This window comes from Podarcis muralis, chromosome 9 (assembly GCF_964188315.1).
Source record: "Podarcis muralis chromosome 9, rPodMur119.hap1.1, whole genome shotgun sequence".
Lineage (NCBI taxonomy): Eukaryota > Metazoa > Chordata > Lepidosauria > Squamata > Lacertidae > Podarcis > Podarcis muralis.
The window spans coordinates 39,847,763-39,868,179 of record NC_135663.1 but is presented as its reverse complement, the minus strand read 5'-3'; the positions used below and the strand labels follow the sequence as shown (position 1 = coordinate 39,868,179).

Sequence of the window (20,417 nt, the reverse complement as noted above, 5' to 3'; positions counted from 1 at the left end):
AGCTGTAGTACTTCTTTAACAGCTGGTACTATCCTGAGACGACCAAAGAGTTATACTTAAGCATGAGATAAATCATGTTATAGCTGATAAGGATTGGACTGACATTTCTAGAATGTTTGCAGAATGCAAGACGATCAGAGGGGTTTGTGTTACATATTTGAAATACTTTCTGAAATATTTAATGGAGGAGGAAGACAAATGTTCGTGAAATGTTAATTTGAAAGCAGGTAGGGCAAGTGAAGCTGAAGTTAGGATTTAAAACAACAATACTTCCCTGTTCAAAACATACTCAACAAATGTCTAGCTAATGCATTTTTTTAAACATATACAGTGGAACCTTGGCTTTCTAATGTAATCTGTTCCAGAAGACTACTCGACTTCCAAAACGTTTGAAAACTGAGGCGCAAAGGGTGACCTGCCAGTTCAATAGAGAAAATTGTGAAAAACAACAGATACACGCAACGGAAGCCATTCAGCTTCCACGGTGCATTCGGAAACGGAAGCATTTACTTCCGGTTTTTTGGCGTTCAAAAACCGAAACATCTGGCAATGGAGAGGTCCGAAAACAGAGGTACCACTGTACTCTGTTCTCTGCATATGGAATTTGCGCCTTGTACAGTTAACAAAGGGACGCGGGTGGCGCTGTGGGTAAAAGCCTCAGCGCCTAGGGCTTGCCGATTGAAAGGTCGGCGGTTCGAATCCCCGCGGCGGGGTGCGCTCCTGTTGCTCGGTCCCAGCGCCTGCCAACCTAGCAGTTCGAAAGCACCCCCGGGTGCAAGTAGATAAATAGAGACCGCTTACTGGCGGGAAGGTAAACGGCGTTTCCGTGTGCGGCTCTGGCTCGCCAGAGCAGCGATGTCACACTGGCCATGTGACCTGGAAGTGTCTCCGGACAGCGCTGGCCCCCGGCCTCTTGAGTGAGATGGGCGCACAACCCTAGAGTCGGACACGACTGGCCCGTACGGGCAGGGGTACCTTTACCTTTACCTTCACAGTTAACAAAGTTGTGCATATTACTGCTTAGATGATTTTGAAGCCTTTCCCTATCATTCTTCATTTCTATGCCTTATGAAATATAACAGTAGCACAACCCTTCCTGAGGTCATCTAGGGAAGCAGGTGAGTTATAATAAGCAGACCAATATCATGAAATCTCCAGTGAAAACTGGTACACACAGCTTTGTGATGTATTATTATTCTCATCCTGTGGAATACCTGTTTTAAATCTACTCACTTATCTCTTACCAACAATTACTTCATGTGGGGTGTGTTATTGTTACACTTAATGTACTTCTGCACTCTGGTCTCTACGTAAATATGTGTAGTGTAGCCCTTAGGCCACCATGTCTGTCAGGAACAGTAAAGCAGTCAGGTTTTGCAAAATTTGAAGTGTTTATTAATTAGGGAGTGCAGTGGGTTGCAAATCACATTTAAAAGAACAATTTGCCACCCTGATTTAAGTTAATATTTAATGGCAAACTTTTAAAAAAATCTTACTTATGAAAAACAACTAACTTGCAGATTGCTTTGTGTATTATAGTAAGTATCTCATAAGAAGCAGTATAAATTATGCTAAATGTTGTAGTGATCACTCTTATCCATTTGAGGGCAGATGCTCACAAGATAAGAGTTCTGTTAAGTTTCGCTGTCTCCAGCTTGCAAGTGATATGTTCAGTAATCCTGCTCTTCATTGTAAACAACTTTTTACTACATGCTCAGTGAAAATTCCATTTTCGTAATAACTGGATTAAAATTTCAGCGACTACCAGCAAGTTAATTCCAATTTCAATAATGGCCCAGCAATTTCAGTAACAGTTCTCAGTCCATCACCACTTCTTGTTTTTATACACTCTACTACATACATTTTGAGTAATGTAATGTATGGGTAACACGTCATGACTAGGAATAGCTGTTGCTTTGTACCATCCCTTTAAACTCAATATCCTTTTTAAAAATCTGAGTGAACGATGATCCAAGCTTTATTAGTAAGCATAACTAAGATTGCCCTCAGCGCCTTTGGAAATTCACACAAGGATCCTTATTGTTCCTAGGCTCTGAGAATATTTCTTCTATGCTTCCTTTAAAGGAGAACAGCATGATGCTGGCAGCCCAGCTCAGGCCCAAAATTTATAGGATACTGGAAAATGGACCATCAGTCTTCATTCCTCTGATACTTTCCCTGGCATTTATTCCTGCATCTCCCCAAACTTTGTCCACGACTTCCTGTTTTCTTAGTTCCTGTGATTTGCAGTGTCCCTACTTGTTTATCCTTTCCCACCCCAAATGGCTGCAACTCTTCTGTTTGTTTGTTTCTATGAGGTTAGCAATCATGGCTATTAGCATCATAGCCTGAAAAGAAAAATGCTGACTATCTTGTGCTATAGCTTGTCCTCCTAATCCAGGTAAATACCATGAACAGTTTATTTATTTAGTTAATTGTTTTACATACTGCTTCCTGTTTCAAGAGAGATCTGTGCTTTTACAAAAAAGAATGAATATATGAAATACACATTCAAAACGTATTCCACATTTTAAGCAGTATGATTAAAAAAGGGTAAAGGGGACCCCTGACCATTAGGTCCAGTCGTGACCGACTCTGGGGTTGTGGCGCTCATCTCGCTTTATTGGCTGAGGGAGCCGGCGTACAGCTTCCGGGTCATGTGGCCAGCATGACTAAGCTGCTTCTGGCGAACCAGAGCAGTGCACGGAAACGCCATTTACCTTCCCGCCGGAGTGGTACCTATTTATCTACTTGCACTTTGACATGCTTTCAAACTGCTAGGTTGGCAGAAGCAAGGACTGAGCAACGGGAGCTCACGCCGTCGCGGGGATTCGAACCTCCGACCTTCTGATTGGCAAGTCCTAGGCTCTGTGGTTTAACCCACAGCGCAGCATGATTAGGCAACAGTAAATAGCTCTAAACTATATACATAGGTAAAACAACTGAGAACTACAGAAGCACATCATATACAAGGCATCAAAATACAACATGGAAAAGCTACTCCTTTTTGCCTATCTCTCACCTGGAGAAATGCAGACACCTTTTCTCCTGAGGAGATAAAGCCCTCTCCTTCCAGTCAGACACAGCCACTAGTTACACCTTACACTCATCAACTCATGGGGAGCATCTCAGACAAAAATAAGAAAAACCAATATTCATCAAAGAACAATAATGAGCAAATTAATAAAAAAGGAGTTGGCCCTCATAGTGACTCTGGGGTTGGCAAATCCACTAAATCGATTCACATTGTGGCTGCTGTCACTGTTCTGTAAACAAGAGATTGGGTCAAAGTTGACATAGTCCTGACCGTATCTTGGTCATTCTGAACATAGGCAAGACGCTTCATATTAATACGGTACTGCATTATTATATATAATCCCAAACATGAAGAGGTTTAATTTCTTCTTACATAATTAGAAAATGTTATGTTGTATTTTGTTTCAGGTTGTTTGATCTGAAGGTATTAGGGCTTCGTCTCCCACTTAAAAAAAATTCAGTCAAAACCATAACTTATACATTTGATTCTAGTTTGAAGCTTTGCTATTTTAGTTCTAAGCAATTGAATTTTTTTTAAATGTCACCTATTTTGACAGTATGTGTTAGTGATACTGCATGGGTGGGCCAATAGCTCTTTGATTGGCAGGGACAGTCTGTCGGCATAGTCGTTTATAATTCCGCTCTATACTAGGATAGCTTGCACTTCACTAAGCAGCAGACAGGTCAAGACACTTGGTAGGAGAGATTGAGAAGATTGAGACAAAGGAAAACAGGCCTTGGGAAGCAGAATCCTTTGCTTAAAAACCCTCAGTTACAGCAGATACCAATTTTGTTGAGCTTCTTAGTAATGCCCTTTTGTTACAAACAATTCTGGACCATGTGAGAACTGTACAATGTCAAAACCAGGAAAATCACCCGTAAATCATGGCCTGGTTCCTGTTGATCTTCCAAGTACAAAAACGCCATTGCCCCACCAAACTGTGATGAAGATATTTAGCATCAGCATCATTGCGCAAGGTCTTCCTTTCTGTCGTAGACGGGTAAGTGCTATTATTTTTGTCCCCTTGTATGTGAAGGCCTGCTGTTGTATACTGTATCTTTAAGTACCATAGCTCTGGTGTGGCAGTTTCGGTCCATGAAGGATCCATACGTTACTTTCCTTTGCGATTTTCTTGTGGAACCTACATAATTTGAAATTAGAAAAATCATGTATATGTGCATGCTTTAACAGTATGTTTGGCCCATGTCGTTTTCAAAGATTGTTCTCCAATTCTGTTGAAGAATAAATTAAAACATCAAATTGTAAAAATTAATTATGGTGTCTTTGTAGGATAAGTTATTCAGCGCTGCTGTGCGAATATTTTCTTTGTAACTCCTTACATGAAATGTTTCATAGATAATACAAGCTTTAAACTTTTATATTAAATAATGCTGTTGGGAAAATTAAGTGTACTTGGATAATTTGTGTATAGCAGAACAACACTGGCCCCTCTGCAAATGGGACTCCTGCAATGGAGCCAGTAGCTTTTCATTTAAATTTACTTGTGATTTTAAACACTTTATTACAAGTAAAATTCAAAAGTGGTCAACTTAATTATAATTTTTTTCTTTATGTCTGTCTTGAGTGGCATATCTTGTTCAGCGTCGTAATAAGGGTCAGAATGAAATGTCTACTTCCACTTTAGGTTGGAGTGGCTAGTGGTTTGAGCTGCTTGCCCATGTGTGTGCTACAGTTTACTTTAAAATAACATTTGGTAATGCCCAGCAAGCTTTCTGAAAATTTCAGATTTATTTTCTATAGCAAAATCTAAATTTCTCTTCAGTAAAAACCAGCTGGTAAAGAACATGGACGCAAATTTAAGTTCTAGAAATGAATGACACTTTGAATTTCTCCTAATTACTTAAACCTTCAGTTGACTGATGCCAACTTTCTCCTTGTTTTAATTCAATTATTAGGTAGCAGTCAAATGTTTACAGTAATCCTTGCAAGTAAAAATACTTTTGTTATGAGATCTGACAGTTCATGTCTTATGCATCTCTAGCACTAGTTATATTCAGCTTGTGTTGAGCACATTACTATAAATGGTCACAGAACACAACAGTTAGCCATCTGATTATTCTATTACTTTATGAAGATGCAAAGTAGGACTCAGTGCTAGTTAACTGGTTTCTTTGTATGAAAAATGCTAGATCTTCTTACAAAAATAATATTGTGAAGAATTAATAGTGTATCAACTTAAAAACGTATCTCTTAAAATTAAAGCATCCACAGATGTGCTGTTTTATATTCTCAATTAAATGAAATAGAAGTTTCAGGCTACAAAACATTTATAAAGAAACCCATGCAATTATACATGTATCACACTGGTAAATAAGAATGGTATTAATCTCATTAAATATTGATGACTAATGTGTATATAAACTGTAAATTACATAGTGCATACTATAAAATTATTTTCTTTCCACTTTAAAGTTTCCAGTAACATGCACTATTATTTAATAATAATTATTTGGCACGTATTTGGCATGGGCATCAGTTTAGGTGTGCTCATTTCACCCATTCCGTTCATGGTTCATGCTACCTTTTGAGCTTCTACAATGACATACCTGACTGTAGTTTATGGTCTCTCCATCAAAGTATGCACTCCTATGAACATGGTTTAGTGGAATTTGAAAGCATTAGCCACCTCTGATTGCTGGCAACTTCAAGTAACTTCATTTTTATTTGTCTAAACTGATGCCCTTCATTTTAAGCACATAATGAAGGTTATATGTGCTTATTCAGTATTTATTTGGGAATTTGCAGCTAGTATTTGTTTCAATGGGTTGTAATCCATTTCAGCAGTAGAGATCATTTCTCACATCACTGCTTTACCTTAAGTAATATACCACATACTCCACACAAAACACCACATAACTTTTCTCAGCTCTTCGCTATTAAATCTTAAACATGACTGGAATATTCCCCAAAATGAAAACTGCATTTCTTTGTTCACTTCTGTGAACCCATACTAAAATGTGTATGACAATACAAATAGAATTTAAATTGTAGTCAGTTTAAATCTGAGAGATTTTTTTCATTGCTATTTTCAAATCCCATGTCATGAAAATAGTGAGACTAGAGGGATTTGCATGAAAAGTATATTGTGATATAGAAATACCCTACTAATGCTATATTGCAGGTAAATCTCGGAGGTGTTGTGCTAGACTTTGATCACTAACATGCAATTCAAATGTTTTGAGCACTGCACTGAAATTCTCCTTTAGTTTTCTTTTTAAAATTCTATGACTTTAGCCTTGAGCAACCCAACTACCTGATCTGCACCATCTGGGTGTCTTTTGTGCAAATATGTTAATATTTACCTATCTAGAATTTAAGAAAGGCGTTTGGTTACATTTCCATTTTATTTGTACCGTGATCCCAGCCATGATCCCAAGAGCACATTTAAACATATACAAGGGTTTGCAACCTGTTAAATAAAGTATAATCCCCACCCTCCACCCCCAATTTGAACAACAGCAGTTTCTTTCTTCATTTCATTCATTGCTCTACAGTTTGGGGAACTTCTTTGAGCTCTAAAAGTTACTTTGATTTTTCCCCCCTTTGAAGCCCAGCTAAATGCATGGAGTTAGTTCTCTAACTATATCCATTGACGGACACTTTTCAGGGTGTTGGATAGTCTCAAATATAAGAAACACACAATGTGGAATGGTGCTCTTTTGGTAGTGTGTGTGTTGTTTTGTCCGGCATACATAGGTATTAATAGCAACCACATTTTGTGATTATAGATGCCCGTGTAGCCAAAATAGCATTATTTATGCACTTAGAGGGCAAGTATCATTGGACTTCAAGGAGTCTTAAGGTTTAGAGAAGTACATTTTATTTGGAGGGGGGAAACCTAAAGGGAGAAACCCATAAAACAACCAGTGAAGACTGAGCATGTTTGGTGTGCATGGAATGTTTATTGACCTTTGGAAGAACAGAAAACCAAGGTGAGGGGAGACAATGGGAATAATGGGCTGGCTGGCTGGAACCATGAGTAGGACGAAACTCTTTGTTGGAAGGCTCCTCTTGTCTTCATTATAATACCAACTTTTATTTATTTATGAGATTTGTTACCTGCCCTTCACAATAAGGGTCTCAGGGCAGGTTACAACAATATATCATGCAATTATAAAAAGAAATAAATTCTTTCATTCAAAACAGTATAATTTCAGCAGAAATACCTAAGCTAGGGTTGCAGCTAAGTAGGGATGGGCAAATAGGTCCATGCTGTATTTTTCTCATTTTAAAGCTTGTTCCATTTGCCTGTCCATTTGCAGTTTCAAAAAACTGTACCAAAATTCACATGCATAATTCCATGCATATTGCTCATGATATTTGTGTTGTATACAGTGATGCCTACTATCAACATAATATATGTAGACATTTTCCCTTACCACATTTTGTACATATTTCCCCAGAGAGATGTTTTGGGTGTGTGCTCTTCATCACCAAATTTGAAGCAGTTCAGATTTTGAAGGATAAGCTGTATTCTAGTTTGTGTATTTGTTTATGAAGTGCAAATTAGGTGGGTTCACATGAAAATGCAAACTGAACCAATTTATCCCTCATCCCTACCCCAGATATGCACAACCTACGTCTCTGAAGCCTAGCAATTATCTCTTATTGCTCTGCTCCTGAGATAAATAGTTCAGCACTTGTTTCCTCTAAATGTCTTCAAGACATACTTATCCCAGCAGTTCAGTGTGTGGAGGACCTTTAAGGCAGTGAGAAAGCTTACATGGTACAGAGGAAAAAAGTAGTCCTGCCTTATTTAACATGGCTGTTTGTCTGCCTGAGAAATATTTACCGGTAATCGCAAATCACCGCAAATGAGGCAACTCCTAGTTTTGAATATGAACCAGGCTTCTTTTCTGTGTTTCGTGACGGATCATAGGAGCGACATGATAATACAGTGGTACCTCAGGTTACATACGCTTCAGGTTACAGACTCTGCTAACCCAGAAATAGTACCTCGGGTTAAGAACTTTGCTTCAGGATGAGAACAGGAATTGTGCTCCGGCGGCGCGGCAGCAGCGGGAGGTTCCATTAGCTAAAGTGGTGCTTCAGGTTAAGAACAGTTTCAGGTTAAGAACAGACCTCTGGAACAAATTAAGTACTTAACCCAAGGTACCACTGTATTTATGAATGCCCTCAAATATAACCATTCTATTAAACATTGGTTCTGACCTACATAGTTGATCACTGATAAAATGAACTTGTACTTCTAATTGTTCTGAGACTACAAATGGTGGACATTCCCCAAAGTCAACTTTCTATTAATAGCACCACCGTATGTTTTCTTCTCGTGATAACACCAACAGCTGACAAGAATGTGGGCAGTCTTGACTATTTGCTTTAGTACTGCTGCATTCCATTCACATTTTTCTCATAGCACATTTTCTTCAGCAGCACACTTAGAGAGGCTCCGCCAATCCCAAGATACTGCTTTCAGGAGTGAGGTGGTCTTCCTGCTAGTCTATGACTATAAACAGAACCCTACTAGCAATTGATTTCGTTTCAGATATTGATATTTTGCTGGCCCAATTTAATCTATGTATGTCTTCTGCAAACATTCTGCCTTCTTACTGAGCTGCGCGTTTGGAATGTTTGTTATGTATACACTTTGAATTTTCAGAATTGCACCCAAGCACCTAACATTCAGTTTTATGAAGTATACTAAACAAGGGAAGAATCTTGAGATGAGGGCAACCAGTGGATTCAAATTACAAGAAAGAAGATTCTGACTAAATATTAGGAAGAGCTTTCTGAAAGTCAGAGCTGTTTGACAGTGGAACGGACTTCCTTCGGAAGGTGGTGGACTCTCCTTCACTAGAGGTTTTTAAACTGAGGTTGGACGGCCATCAGGGATTCTTTAGTTGTAATTCTTGCATTGCAGACAGTTGGACTTGATGACCCTCGGTGGCTGCTTCCAGCTCCTCAATTCTATGAGCCTGTGATTAATAGCCAGCTACTGGGATGGTAATTGAGCCAGGCTTTCAGCTTCTTCTTGCAAACAGCAATGTGAAACACTGTTACTTCTAATAGTGAAGGAAAAGGGGGGAAAGCAAAATGAGTTTGTTTGCACCTGCAAAGAGCTTGGTTTTCATTCATTTTGCAATAGGAAGTCAGGAAGTGGAGTGCAAAAATGGCCATTTATAGGGTGCAGTGAAAACTTGAGTTCATTTCTTTTATGATTATTGGGCACAGATAACATGTGATACTGCTAGTGCAGACAGCTGTTTCTCCTAAGCCCTCTAGCATGCAATATATAACAGTAACAGATGTAGTCTAGGATACCTTATGTGCATTTTTAAAATTGTATCAATCCACTGCTCCCCCCCCCCCCCGTCTGCAAACCTTAAATCTGCCATGCTACATTGTTGACACTTTTTCACAAACATGATAAATAATTTTCTTTGCAGGAACATTTAGATTGGAAATTTGAGAGTATTTTTGGAATCCTTTGATTCTCTACCAGCGTAATTAAATCATTCCTAAAGAAAAGAAAATTCTCACCCAACCTAAATTTTCTGGTTTAGTGGAGAAATTTAACTCTGGCACCAGTGCAACAGTTTTACTAGATCTTGTCTGCTGTTAAATTCAATTTGTATTTGTCAGATTGTACTTCAGACAGTTATTAGTTGCTTATTATGTTTAAGTTGGTGCAAAGCTTTTATCGTTGCTGTGATTTCTCTTCATCTATATTTAAACTGGTACCAATTACTGTCAAGTCACATTTTCATGGAAGCAGGGGATTTATTCCAAATTGTGATAATCTTACTGGTTTTATTTACTTAGACCTGTAAATTTGCTGTTAACACATTGCAACTCTATCTTTCCCTATACCAGAAATTAAATCAGACCATGAAATACATGATTTGCAAAAGACAAAAAAGTACTGAATAAAGATGATAAAAGGCAAAATAAAATGTATAGATATTAGCATTAAAAGCACATAAATGTGTGAAATTCTTACATTTGAAGATTAGTTGCAACAGAAAATGTTGTTGCATTGACTACTTCCTGCTTTATTGTTTGTAGGTGAAATTAAAATAATGTGATGGAGTTAAATATCACTTTCCTGACTTTATTATGTATAATGCAAGCAATATAGATATTGTTAATAGTTTATTTTTGTAAAGTGCTGTGAAGTCAATATAGTCTGCTTATTTTTCTTTACAATGATCCCAGAAAATCCATGTTGTGTGAAACCTCTGACATTGACTGACTGACCAAGCTGGTGTGGTGGCATATAATTTCCAGTTTCTCATGGAATTTACAGTTTACAGAGACAGGAAAGTTGTCATTTTGTTGACTTTACAAATTGTACAGAATCCTGCTGAGCAGTGGGAAAAGATCTCAGGATCCTGCGTCCACAAATTTGTTCCGCACAGTTGCCATAGTGAATTGCCTTCTCTTCTCTGGCAAGCACAGAGCTGAGCCTATGCCACCTCCCAAAGATGGAGTTCCTGAGCTTTAGAAGGTAGAATATCTTCTCCACATGAAGTTGTGCTATGCTTCTGGGTTGTCAATCATATCTCAAATGCCCACATGATGACAGAGACAAGAACTTACCTCTTTGATAAGATTGATGGCCAGCATCAATTTTGTCGGGATACCAAGGCTAGTCAAAAATCTGAGGACCCCTGCCCTTGATACAGGGAAGCGCTCTGGCAAGGAGGCAAAGGAACCTAAAGGAAGGGTCAGTAGAGAGTTATGCTTGGGAAAATAGTCAAAGAAGTTAGGAAATGGAGGGAAGAATATGCTTAACATCTAGAGGGGCTCTGCAATTCGAGGAAAAGATTCAGTCCAGTTCACGTTAGTGCTGCTTTGAATGTAACCCACTAACCTCACTCAATATAACCATCTCTAATTTGACACACCATTACAAGTACCCAATGCAGCAATGTTAGTTGGGTCCTCTAATAAGGATTCAAATCTGCTAGTTAGCAAACAGCGTAAAATAGAACCCGTAATTAAAAAGCAGAGATTCAAGATTGTAACTGGAATGAGTCATTTGATTTATTAACGTGTAATTCTTCATTTAAGGTGGGAAAGGGAAACCTCAGGTGTGGTTTTTCAGGCTTCTCTTTTGAGCCTGTGGCTCTCCCTGGGCCCCACGCCTCAATGCCCTTGCTCCATACCCTCCTCAAGTGCTTTTGCCTGACAGGAAGTGTCCTTGAAATGCGGTAATGCCTCTGATTTTATGTATGTAGGAAACCACTGACTGACTGAAATGTAGCCTGTAGAAAAAGGCAAGAGATGCTTCTGTTGCTCCACTTACTTTTGTCTCTGGCCATGCTCACTACTGACATGTCACCCCCAGAAGTTTGTTTATAAGGCAGTACAGCCCTCACATCATACCTGCATTGAGAAAGCACCCAACTCACTTTCTATGCCAACTGAAGATTTAACTTCCTGCAGCTCATCTACTTTGTGAAATAGCATTTCTGAGCTCCATCTCATTTTAACACATGGGAATAAACATATAGTTACCAAGAAGCGGTGTGGGACCTTCAGCTGAGGGAGAACATCTGAAGAAGTGTTGGTAGGCAGCAAGCAGAGAGAGAGGGAGAGAAAGAACTTTTAAATTTTTTTAAAAAAAATACATTTTATATAGATCAGACCTGGATCAAGGGATGGAATTGCAAATTACTTAAATAGACATATTCGTTTATGACATAATTATTGATTACCTTAACCTGAATCAACATAATTATTGATTACCTTAAAAGGTAAAGGTACCCCTGCCCGTACGGGCCAGTCGTGTCCGACTCTGGGCTTGTGCGCCCATCTCACTTAAGAGGCTGGGAGCTAGCGCTGTCCGCAGACACTTCCGGGTCACGTGGCTAGCGTGACGAAGCTGCTCTGGCGAGCCAGCGCAGCACACGGAAACGCCGTTTACCTTCCCGCTATAAAGCGGTACCTATTTATCTACTTGCACTTAGGGGTGCTTTCGAACTGCTAAGTGGGCAGGCGCTGGGACCGAAGGATGGGAGCTCACCCCGCCGTGGGGATTTGAACCGCCGACCATACGATCGGCAAGTCCTAGGCACTGAGGTTTTACCCACAGCACCACCCGCGTCCCTACATAAAAAATCATAAAATCAATTGACCAATTTCCAGGACATGCATGTTTACCCCAGAGAGCAAGGGCCATTGACTTGAGCAGGGCTTACTTCTGAGTGCAGTGTGCAATCGGGTACAACCTCCAAATTAGTGCCTTTCTGCTGGCGCCTTGTCGGAAGTAACGAAAAGGCAAGCAAGGTATTCTCAGAAGTTCCTACCTCTGGCCTGCCAGATTTAGGTTTCAGTCCTGTGCACCCACTTTCCTGGGAGTAAGCCCCATTGAACTCAGTGGAGTTTATTTTTGAGTAGACATTTATAGGATTGCACTGTTAAATGCTAAGTTTGTCATTATTGAACTGTGTCAGTTTTTTGGGAAGTTTTCTTTTGAAGGGGGATCCTACATCTTCTTACCAAGGGTGCAAGGGAGCCTAGGTATGCCTCTGACAACAATGCTTACAACTTTGAATCCACCATCACACTATTTTCATCTTTTCATGTTCTTTAGCATCTTTTCAAAAGGAAAACATAATTCCATTTATGCTGTTGATCTCAATTTATCATCAAAACTGCGATGGTCTCACATGACTGTTACCAAGAAGGAGTTTGCACAAAAGTGGCACAGAGTTGAACTTTCTCCATATCAATTAAAGTGTTTGTAAACATTCAGTGATATTGAAGTACTGCTACACTTAAGAGTCATGTGTGAGAGTCAGTTTATATCCTATAACCTGTGTGTGCCCAAGTTACTCTTTACTGCAAGGAGTTTAGGGTAAAAGGAGTGTTCACAGGGGGAGGAGGTATCTTTCAGGTACTGCCAAGCCCTTCAGCCATTCACTGGAAATCTGTCTAAAGGAGACTACCACGCAGAACATACTTCCAAATGTGAATATTTCTGATTTTCTGTTTACATAAACACATTATAATAGCATGTGCTAATGTTTTAGCTGATTACGTGCTTTTCACTTGATTGTGGCAAGTTATATGTTGAGCTGCTCTTCTGTCAGTGAACATGTAGGGGCACTGTAGTACTATTTTTAAAGTTCCCTAATCTGCAGATATTGCCAGAATCATGGCTGTTCTAATGATTGAAGTAAATTTAGTACTGCAAAACCATATGTATGCTGTTGTCAATATTAGATTTTCTTTGATTGTGTTAGAGCAATTTTCTGTTGGTGTGACATAAGTATATATCTCTGTATTATTCATATGTTGACTGCCCAACAACAGACTCTATAGGTGACTTAAAATTGAATTTTTACTTTCAACCTCTGTATTCTACTTGACGTAACTTGGTTTGGTGATGGAGGGGAAATATCCCAATACAACAGAGGCTAATATGCTGTACAGCTCAAAGATTTTCAAAATTAAGAGTGGCAATAAACAGTACTCAGATGTAATTAACATTCAGCATAAAACTCCAGATAAATCTTACATGACTCTAATTTAACACCTCATTTCCAAGTATCATTGTGAATAAGGAGGTACAGGATTAGGTCTTCATTATGCTTTGCGGAAGTGATAGTATAGAGATGTCTATGATGTATTGATCACACCCAAATACATTTCTAAAGTACTGTAAAAATTTAATGGACAAAAATGACACGGCATTAATTAATATGACTCATATTTGTTTCACAATTGTCTCCACTTCTTTTTAATATTTCCTCCATGGAAAAATATTATATCTAGTTTTGTTTCTCTTTGGCAGTGAATAGTTAAAAATTATTTTTGTTTTATAAAGTACAAACTCCCAGATGCTAAGCAGCCTTTGAGAATTTGAGATTGTAGTTTGTTAGAGTTACCATGCTGAATTGGGTTGCATATTTATATATGCTACATTCCTATATTTAGAGTGTAATGGAAAATAATAAGTAAAGAAGTACGGACTATGGAATACAGCACTATATTCCTTGGAAATGATCCCTAGAATGAAATGTCCGACAGAGTTCATTAAGGAAACTACACTTTAAGAAGAAATTTTGTGGATTATAACCAACACGACTCATGGAGGAAACCCATACACTGCTTTCACTGATCTACTGCAAGGATAGAGAACTAGTTTCAGTCCAAAGGTGAGATCCGTCTGCCCTATTTAGTCCATTCTCAGATTTCTGGGATTGCAACAGGCAGACACGGAAAACAATTGTCTTGTTGGATCAGTCCAATTTGCATCTAATCCAGTATTCTGTTTCTAACACTGGCCTCTCAAAAATTAACAAGTAGAGCATGACGATTATGGCTACCCTGTGGATAGCGGGGGAAGGATTCAGTGACTTACATAGTTTGCCACCCCATGACTAAGAGAAAAATGGTATAAATATTCAACTTAAGCTATTGTGGCATATAAATTACACACAATGTAGGATTTGGTTTACTTGGCACTAAATTGTAGCTACTGTGTAACAAACTTTTTGGATTTCTAGTTGACCAACCAAGTTACCTGCAATCATGCATGGTTTTGAAAAGTCAGTACAGCGGGATCACAGTTTGGAAGGATACAGCTGTTTTAGCAAAGCTTTTACTATACGAAGGGCTCTTTAAACTATTTTGAAAAGTTAACATTAGAAGATTGTAATTGCTGTTCAGCCCTCAATGAAGTGGCAAACTTTTAAATAAGAGAAATAATGTGTGCTAATTCATATGTGTTTCCCTTCTCGTAGCCCCCTGTAGCTGATGGAGTGGTTTGTTAATGAATAGCAAACTTTCATTAACAAGTTGGTGTCTTTTTGGAAACACACTGAACTTGCAAATGATCAGAATGGCACTTGGCATATCATTAGTGCATCAGGAATAAGCTGTAGAAAATGTGAAGAATTGGTTCATGCAGTTTAACAAAAGTACTTTAGAATTTAGGCTTTTCATTAGATGCTTGTGCCCCTTCTTGAGTCTCCCCCCCCTTTCCTTTCTCTCCATTCTCTCGCTATCTGTACAGGCCCTTCTTTTCTTTTTTCCAAACCTCCCCCACCTCTGTTCAATGGCTAATCTGCAAAGTTCATGCTGCAACTGCTTCTTTGAGTGGGAGCGTTGTTCTGCCCATTTCGTACCAGCTTTGTTACTGTGCAGTATTTTTCAGCTGTTTGCGCTCATTATCATACAGCTGGTATTTAGAAGAGAGAGGGAAGCAGGCAGAAGCTGCACTGTCTGCAAGTATAAGAAGTTCTTTTGCAAGTGGGGTACTGGCAGATGGGGCATGTGTTTTCAACGGGTTTTGCTGATAACAGACTGCATTAAAAATCATTCTGAGAAAGTCTTAAGGTCAGCCCTATGAATTCAGAGCTTGAGAGGTATTCAGCTTTTGGAAGCCCTTTTTAGAATATTAATTAACCCAGCACATGAAAGTGACAAATGGCTTGTTTACATAACTGTTATTCCTCCTGCCTCTATTATACTTTTTCCATTTAATGGTTTTACTCTTTCAACATCAATTAATTTTTATCATACCATTGAGAGGCAAGGTATAAATATTTTAATAGGTAAGCGATAGCGGTAAATTTGGGAAGGAGCCCACAGGTCAATGGAAATGTATATGCCTTGCATGTAAAAGGGCTGCGCTTCATTCCCAAGCATTTCCATCCAAGGGATTTCACATAGCAAGACTAGAGAACCATTTTTTTGTCAGAGTAGATCATATTAGGCCAAAAGTCTCACTCATACATTAGGTATGTACATTTAGGGTCAGTGTTTCAGGTTGAAGTTGGATTTTAACTTAGGTTTATTTATGACGGGTCAGGGAACCTTTGGCTCTTTAATTTCTGTCGTTCCTGAGTATTGGCCATGCTAACTGGGGCTGATGGCAGTTGAGGACCACAGATTCCACTCCTCTGATTTACACAAGCCACTTTCATAAATGATACCAAATAGGTGGAAACAATGCTATTGATAGCTATGTCATTTCTTCCCACAAATATTATTTGCATTATGTTCCTCAATACCATTCTTTACCCACACATTCAGATTACTTATAACAGTTTTATTACAGTTTTATCTGACTTCCTAAGGCTCTCTGTATTTGTCATAGTCATTCAGGTATCTCACATTGCCTAATTGCAGTCAGCAGACATCCTTTAGAAACATCCCCCCACGAAAAACATTCCAGACTGATATAAATGAAATGATTATTTAGATTAATAACATTAATCATTGTACTGATCGTATTTGACTTATAAGTGATACATTTGTAGAAGATGGAAGGTTAAAAGATGCAAGCAATGACTAAGCACTACATTTAGTGCTCCTCAACTTTCTCATATTTTCAACAGGAAGCGTTACACGAGTTAGGTGAATCCCTTATAATCTTGTTGTCTTTAAATACATTGTTAGCTGGTCTTTTGCATTAATAAAGCAGAGCAGAGGTAGAATTTGGCTGGCTATGGTTCATGCCAGATATATACCATTCTAAAAGCACTTCAGTCTTGTGACCACAATCATAGTATTGCATCTGACTTGTAGCATAAGATGCAATAGCCTCATTTGCCAAAGCTGCAGGAGATTTGGCAAGCTTTTTTATGCATCCTTGCAGCTGTGGCCTCTTTCACATATAACCATGTAAGCTATGGTAAAGATTTGGTGAAAAAGCTCCCCGTCCTCTCATCTTCCAGTGCATCATCAAGGAGGAAATCAGAAGCTCTTAGTTTTGTTTTAAGTAACTGCAGTTTATCATTATTTAGAAACCTGTGACAAACTGTGGTTAATCTTAACATTGGTATAGGGAAACAAGTCAGCTTCAAAATCTTGCTTTATGACCGGGTTGGGGAATCTGTGGTGCTCCAGAAATTGTGAACTATAACTCCCATATCCATGACCATTGATCATTGGCCTGCTGGCTAGGGGTTGGGATTCCAAAAACATTTGGAAGGTCGAAGGTTATTATTTATTGAATCTGTTGCTCACAAAACATATAGGCCATGTACAAAACAATAGAAGAAAACATCAAAACACAATAAATACAACTATTAATAAATAAAAGCTGCAACCAAAGCAACTTCACCTAGTAGCAAAAGTTGTATCAAAACTAAAAAACAACAACTATATATCCCTCATACCCTCAGAAACACTGAAGAATAATTGATCTACAGCATTGCTGGTTTATGATTCTGACTTAAGGTTGACCACAATTTTAGGTTTTTTGGGTTCAGACTGAATGATAGCCATGGTTAATTGAAAACACAAGTGAAATGCTGCTTTTTAGCGTCACTTTAAGGGCAGCAGTGAGAAACATAGGGTTCATAGGTGCAAACTATTTTCAGATGCCTTGCTTGAATTCATTTTTAGAAAGTATTTATTGACTAAGGGTTGCACAAGTTAAATGTGCAAGTTAAATGTGTGTAAGTTTTGAGTCGACTGTATTCATGCCTAAGCATTTGCCATTACAAACATTGAGGTTACTATCCATTTTTGTCTGCTTTCTAGCACATATGTTCAAGCTGAATTGGGGGGATGAAATATCAAAGGTCATGTTCCACAAATTGTCTCTGCTCCCACCGCTACCCTCACCCCCCCACCCCCACCCCAAAAAACAGTCCAGCCTACTTTTTGAAGGAATAGCAACTGCTAGGGGAAGGTATGAGTTCAGGTCCTCTGCAGAGTACAACCTGGTCTTCTCATCTTCTGTTTGAGCACTTGGTGGTGGCAGCAAAGGTATACCTTCTGTAAAGGTAAGGTAAAGGGACCCCTGACCATTAGGTCCAGTCGTGGCCGACTCTGGGGTTGCGGTGCTCATCTCACCTTATTGGCTGAGGGAGCCGGCGTACAGCTTCTGGGTCATGTGGCCAGCATGACTAAGCCACTTCTGGCGAACCAGAGCAGCGAACGGAAACGCCGTTTACCTTCCTACCAGAGCGGTACCTATTTATCTACTTGCACTTTGACGTGCTTTCGAACTGCTAGGTTGGCAGGAATACCTTCTGTAGTCCATCTTAAACAATGCTTTTAGGAACCTACATGTGCATGTATGTGTGTGTCTCACATCAACAGTTGAAAGCTACAAGACAAAGCAAAAAAAGGTCAAGGGAAGTATTCATTTGATTTCAGCCCTTGAGTTGAGAGTGAGAAGCTCCTATTATTATAGTATTATCATTACTGTTACATTTATATCCCACCTTTCCTCAAAGAAACTCAAGATGACGTACATGGATCTCTTCCCCTCTCCATTTATTCTCACAACAGCCCTGCAAGGTAGGTGAGGCTGAAGACGGTGGCTTTCCCATAATCACCCAGCAATCTTCATGGCTGAGTGGGGATTTGAGCACCAGAAAGCAAAATCTTATTTATGCCATCAGAGGAACTGTTTGTATCATGTTAAACCACTAAAGAGACTCCCAGGCTTCTGAAGCAGTGAATATTTCTCTGTAGTGTCATTATGCATTGGGCCATTCAGTCCAAAAATATGTGCATAAGTAAAATTTAGCTCATACAAAGGCTTTGTAGATTTGTTGGGCCACATATTTCTGGTTGTGCAAAAATAGAACTGTAAACCAGGAAGCAACCAAAATATGTTGTGATCTGTAATTTGCTGTATTGTGTCACTGAGGGAAAAAAGAACATGGGTTTTCAAATAATTTGAATTACTTTTTGTCCCACAATCAATAAGACATGAGTTCTGTAGCTTTCATCAGACAACTAAACAAAGGTATTGATAAGTTGGTTAAATAATATGTAGTGTTCTTGTTTATGGGAAGCTAACCTTTATTTAGTTGATGTTTGCTTTCATTTAGAGAAAAGAATACATTGTTACCGAAGTGTCTTTATTACAGAAGCAGAAAAGTGACGAGGCAGATACTTTTCTTCAGTCATTCCAAGTCATTACCCTTTGTTAATCTTGTTGTTATCCTTCCATTTCATTAACTTATTGTAAGAAGAAAGCAGTAGACTAGTTTTAAATCTCAGTTTCTGTCAAATGCAAAGCAGAATGTCATTAATTTGTACACGCATGGTGGACTGAAATATCCCTAATAATAGGCAATCCTGTCCACATGGAAAAAAAGAAAAGAAAATTGGCTTTGAACCTTAGGGACTCATGCTATAGAAATGCCTTTCATTTGGTTTGAACAAATTTGCTTGCTTGATAACTCCAATTGTAGCCTCTGTCCATACAAAATTATATAGCAGACACACTGAATGACAATGGGTTAGGGAAACTTGAAAGAACTTAATGTGACCTCCAGCATTCTAGAAATTCCTTTCTGATGTGTACAGATTTGGTGATGTCTCCAATTGGTTGGACAAGATACAAAACTTCAGGGTAGGTTGCGTCTTAATTTTTGCAGACAGAAGAAAGTTGTCATGGCAATAATTCAAGACAGACGATGGGTGTATGACAGTGAAGAGAATTGTCTCCATTCTTGTCTGCATGTATTTTCTGAGTACAAAAGGAAATACTATAATTAGACATATCTCAGCTAGGTACAGTGGTACCTTGGGTTACATACACTTCAGGTTACATACGCTTCAGGTTACAGAATCCACTAACCCAGAAATAGTACCTTGGGTTAAGAACTTTGCTTCAGGATGAGAACAGAAATCGTGCTCTGGCGGCGCAGCAGCAGTGGGAGGCCCCATTAGCTAAAGTGGTACTTCAGGTTAAGAACAGTTTCAGGTTAAGAACGGACTTCTGGAACGAATTAAGTACTTAACCCGAGGTACCACTGTACGTTGCTGGTAGATGTTCACAACTTCAATATAGAGTTGAGAAGAGCTGGGCACCATATTTTATGGAATACTTCCAAGGCATTATAATAGCATATATTAAAATGCCCACGTAACCAAGAACTTTAATTTGTACACTGTGTAGTAATAAGACATTATCATATACTTGGTGCTTAGTCTTGCATTTCATTATTGGTTTGTATTTTCAGCACACAGATGCAGATTTTGTGGTGCAACTGTGTAGAAAGATGATCCAGTTCCCATTTAAAAGCAATAGTGGGAAGAAATATATTTAGAGAAAACTGTCTTTCCCAGAAATGTATGGTGTACCCTTCCGTGTCTTTTTTCAATTATTGATTCATTATGTCGAGTTTTATAAGTTACAATTGCAGGGGAGGGAGGTGTGTTACAAATTTTACTTTATTCCCAAGGTGTTTTGAACACCAGAGTAAATGCTTCACAAATACGATAGTTAGATTACCTCCCCACGTGGGCTGTTTTAGATAGAGCACAAAAGCTGTGGTTTAGTGTTGTAAGAATGAGCCTCAGACTTGTCTCCTTCCCCTCTCCATCCCTGCTTCCTCTTTTAAAGTAATCATAGTTTCCCATTATAACCTAACACTGGAGAGGTCCAGTGGTTAGTTCAAAGAGGAAAGGATTG

At 38.9% G+C, this 20,417-nt stretch overlaps 1 protein-coding gene across 4 annotated transcripts in view; it reads left to right on the top strand.

Moving 5' to 3' along the window:
• The window catches only part of FBXW7 (F-box and WD repeat domain containing 7), a 114,137-nt gene that overhangs the window by 49,680 nt on the left and 44,040 nt on the right, over positions 1 to 20,417 (top strand). The window contains exon 1 of one of the 4 annotated variants that reach the window (XM_028744888.2): positions 3,711 to 4,037. The exons of the other annotated variants lie outside the window; for them this stretch is intronic. Within the exon in view, the coding sequence (XP_028600721.1) occupies positions 3,891 to 4,037 (147 nt within the window). The 5' untranslated portion in view covers positions 3,711 to 3,890. Of the gene's footprint in view, positions 1 to 3,710; positions 4,038 to 20,417 lie in introns of those variants that run through there. 4 annotated transcript variants of the gene reach the window in all.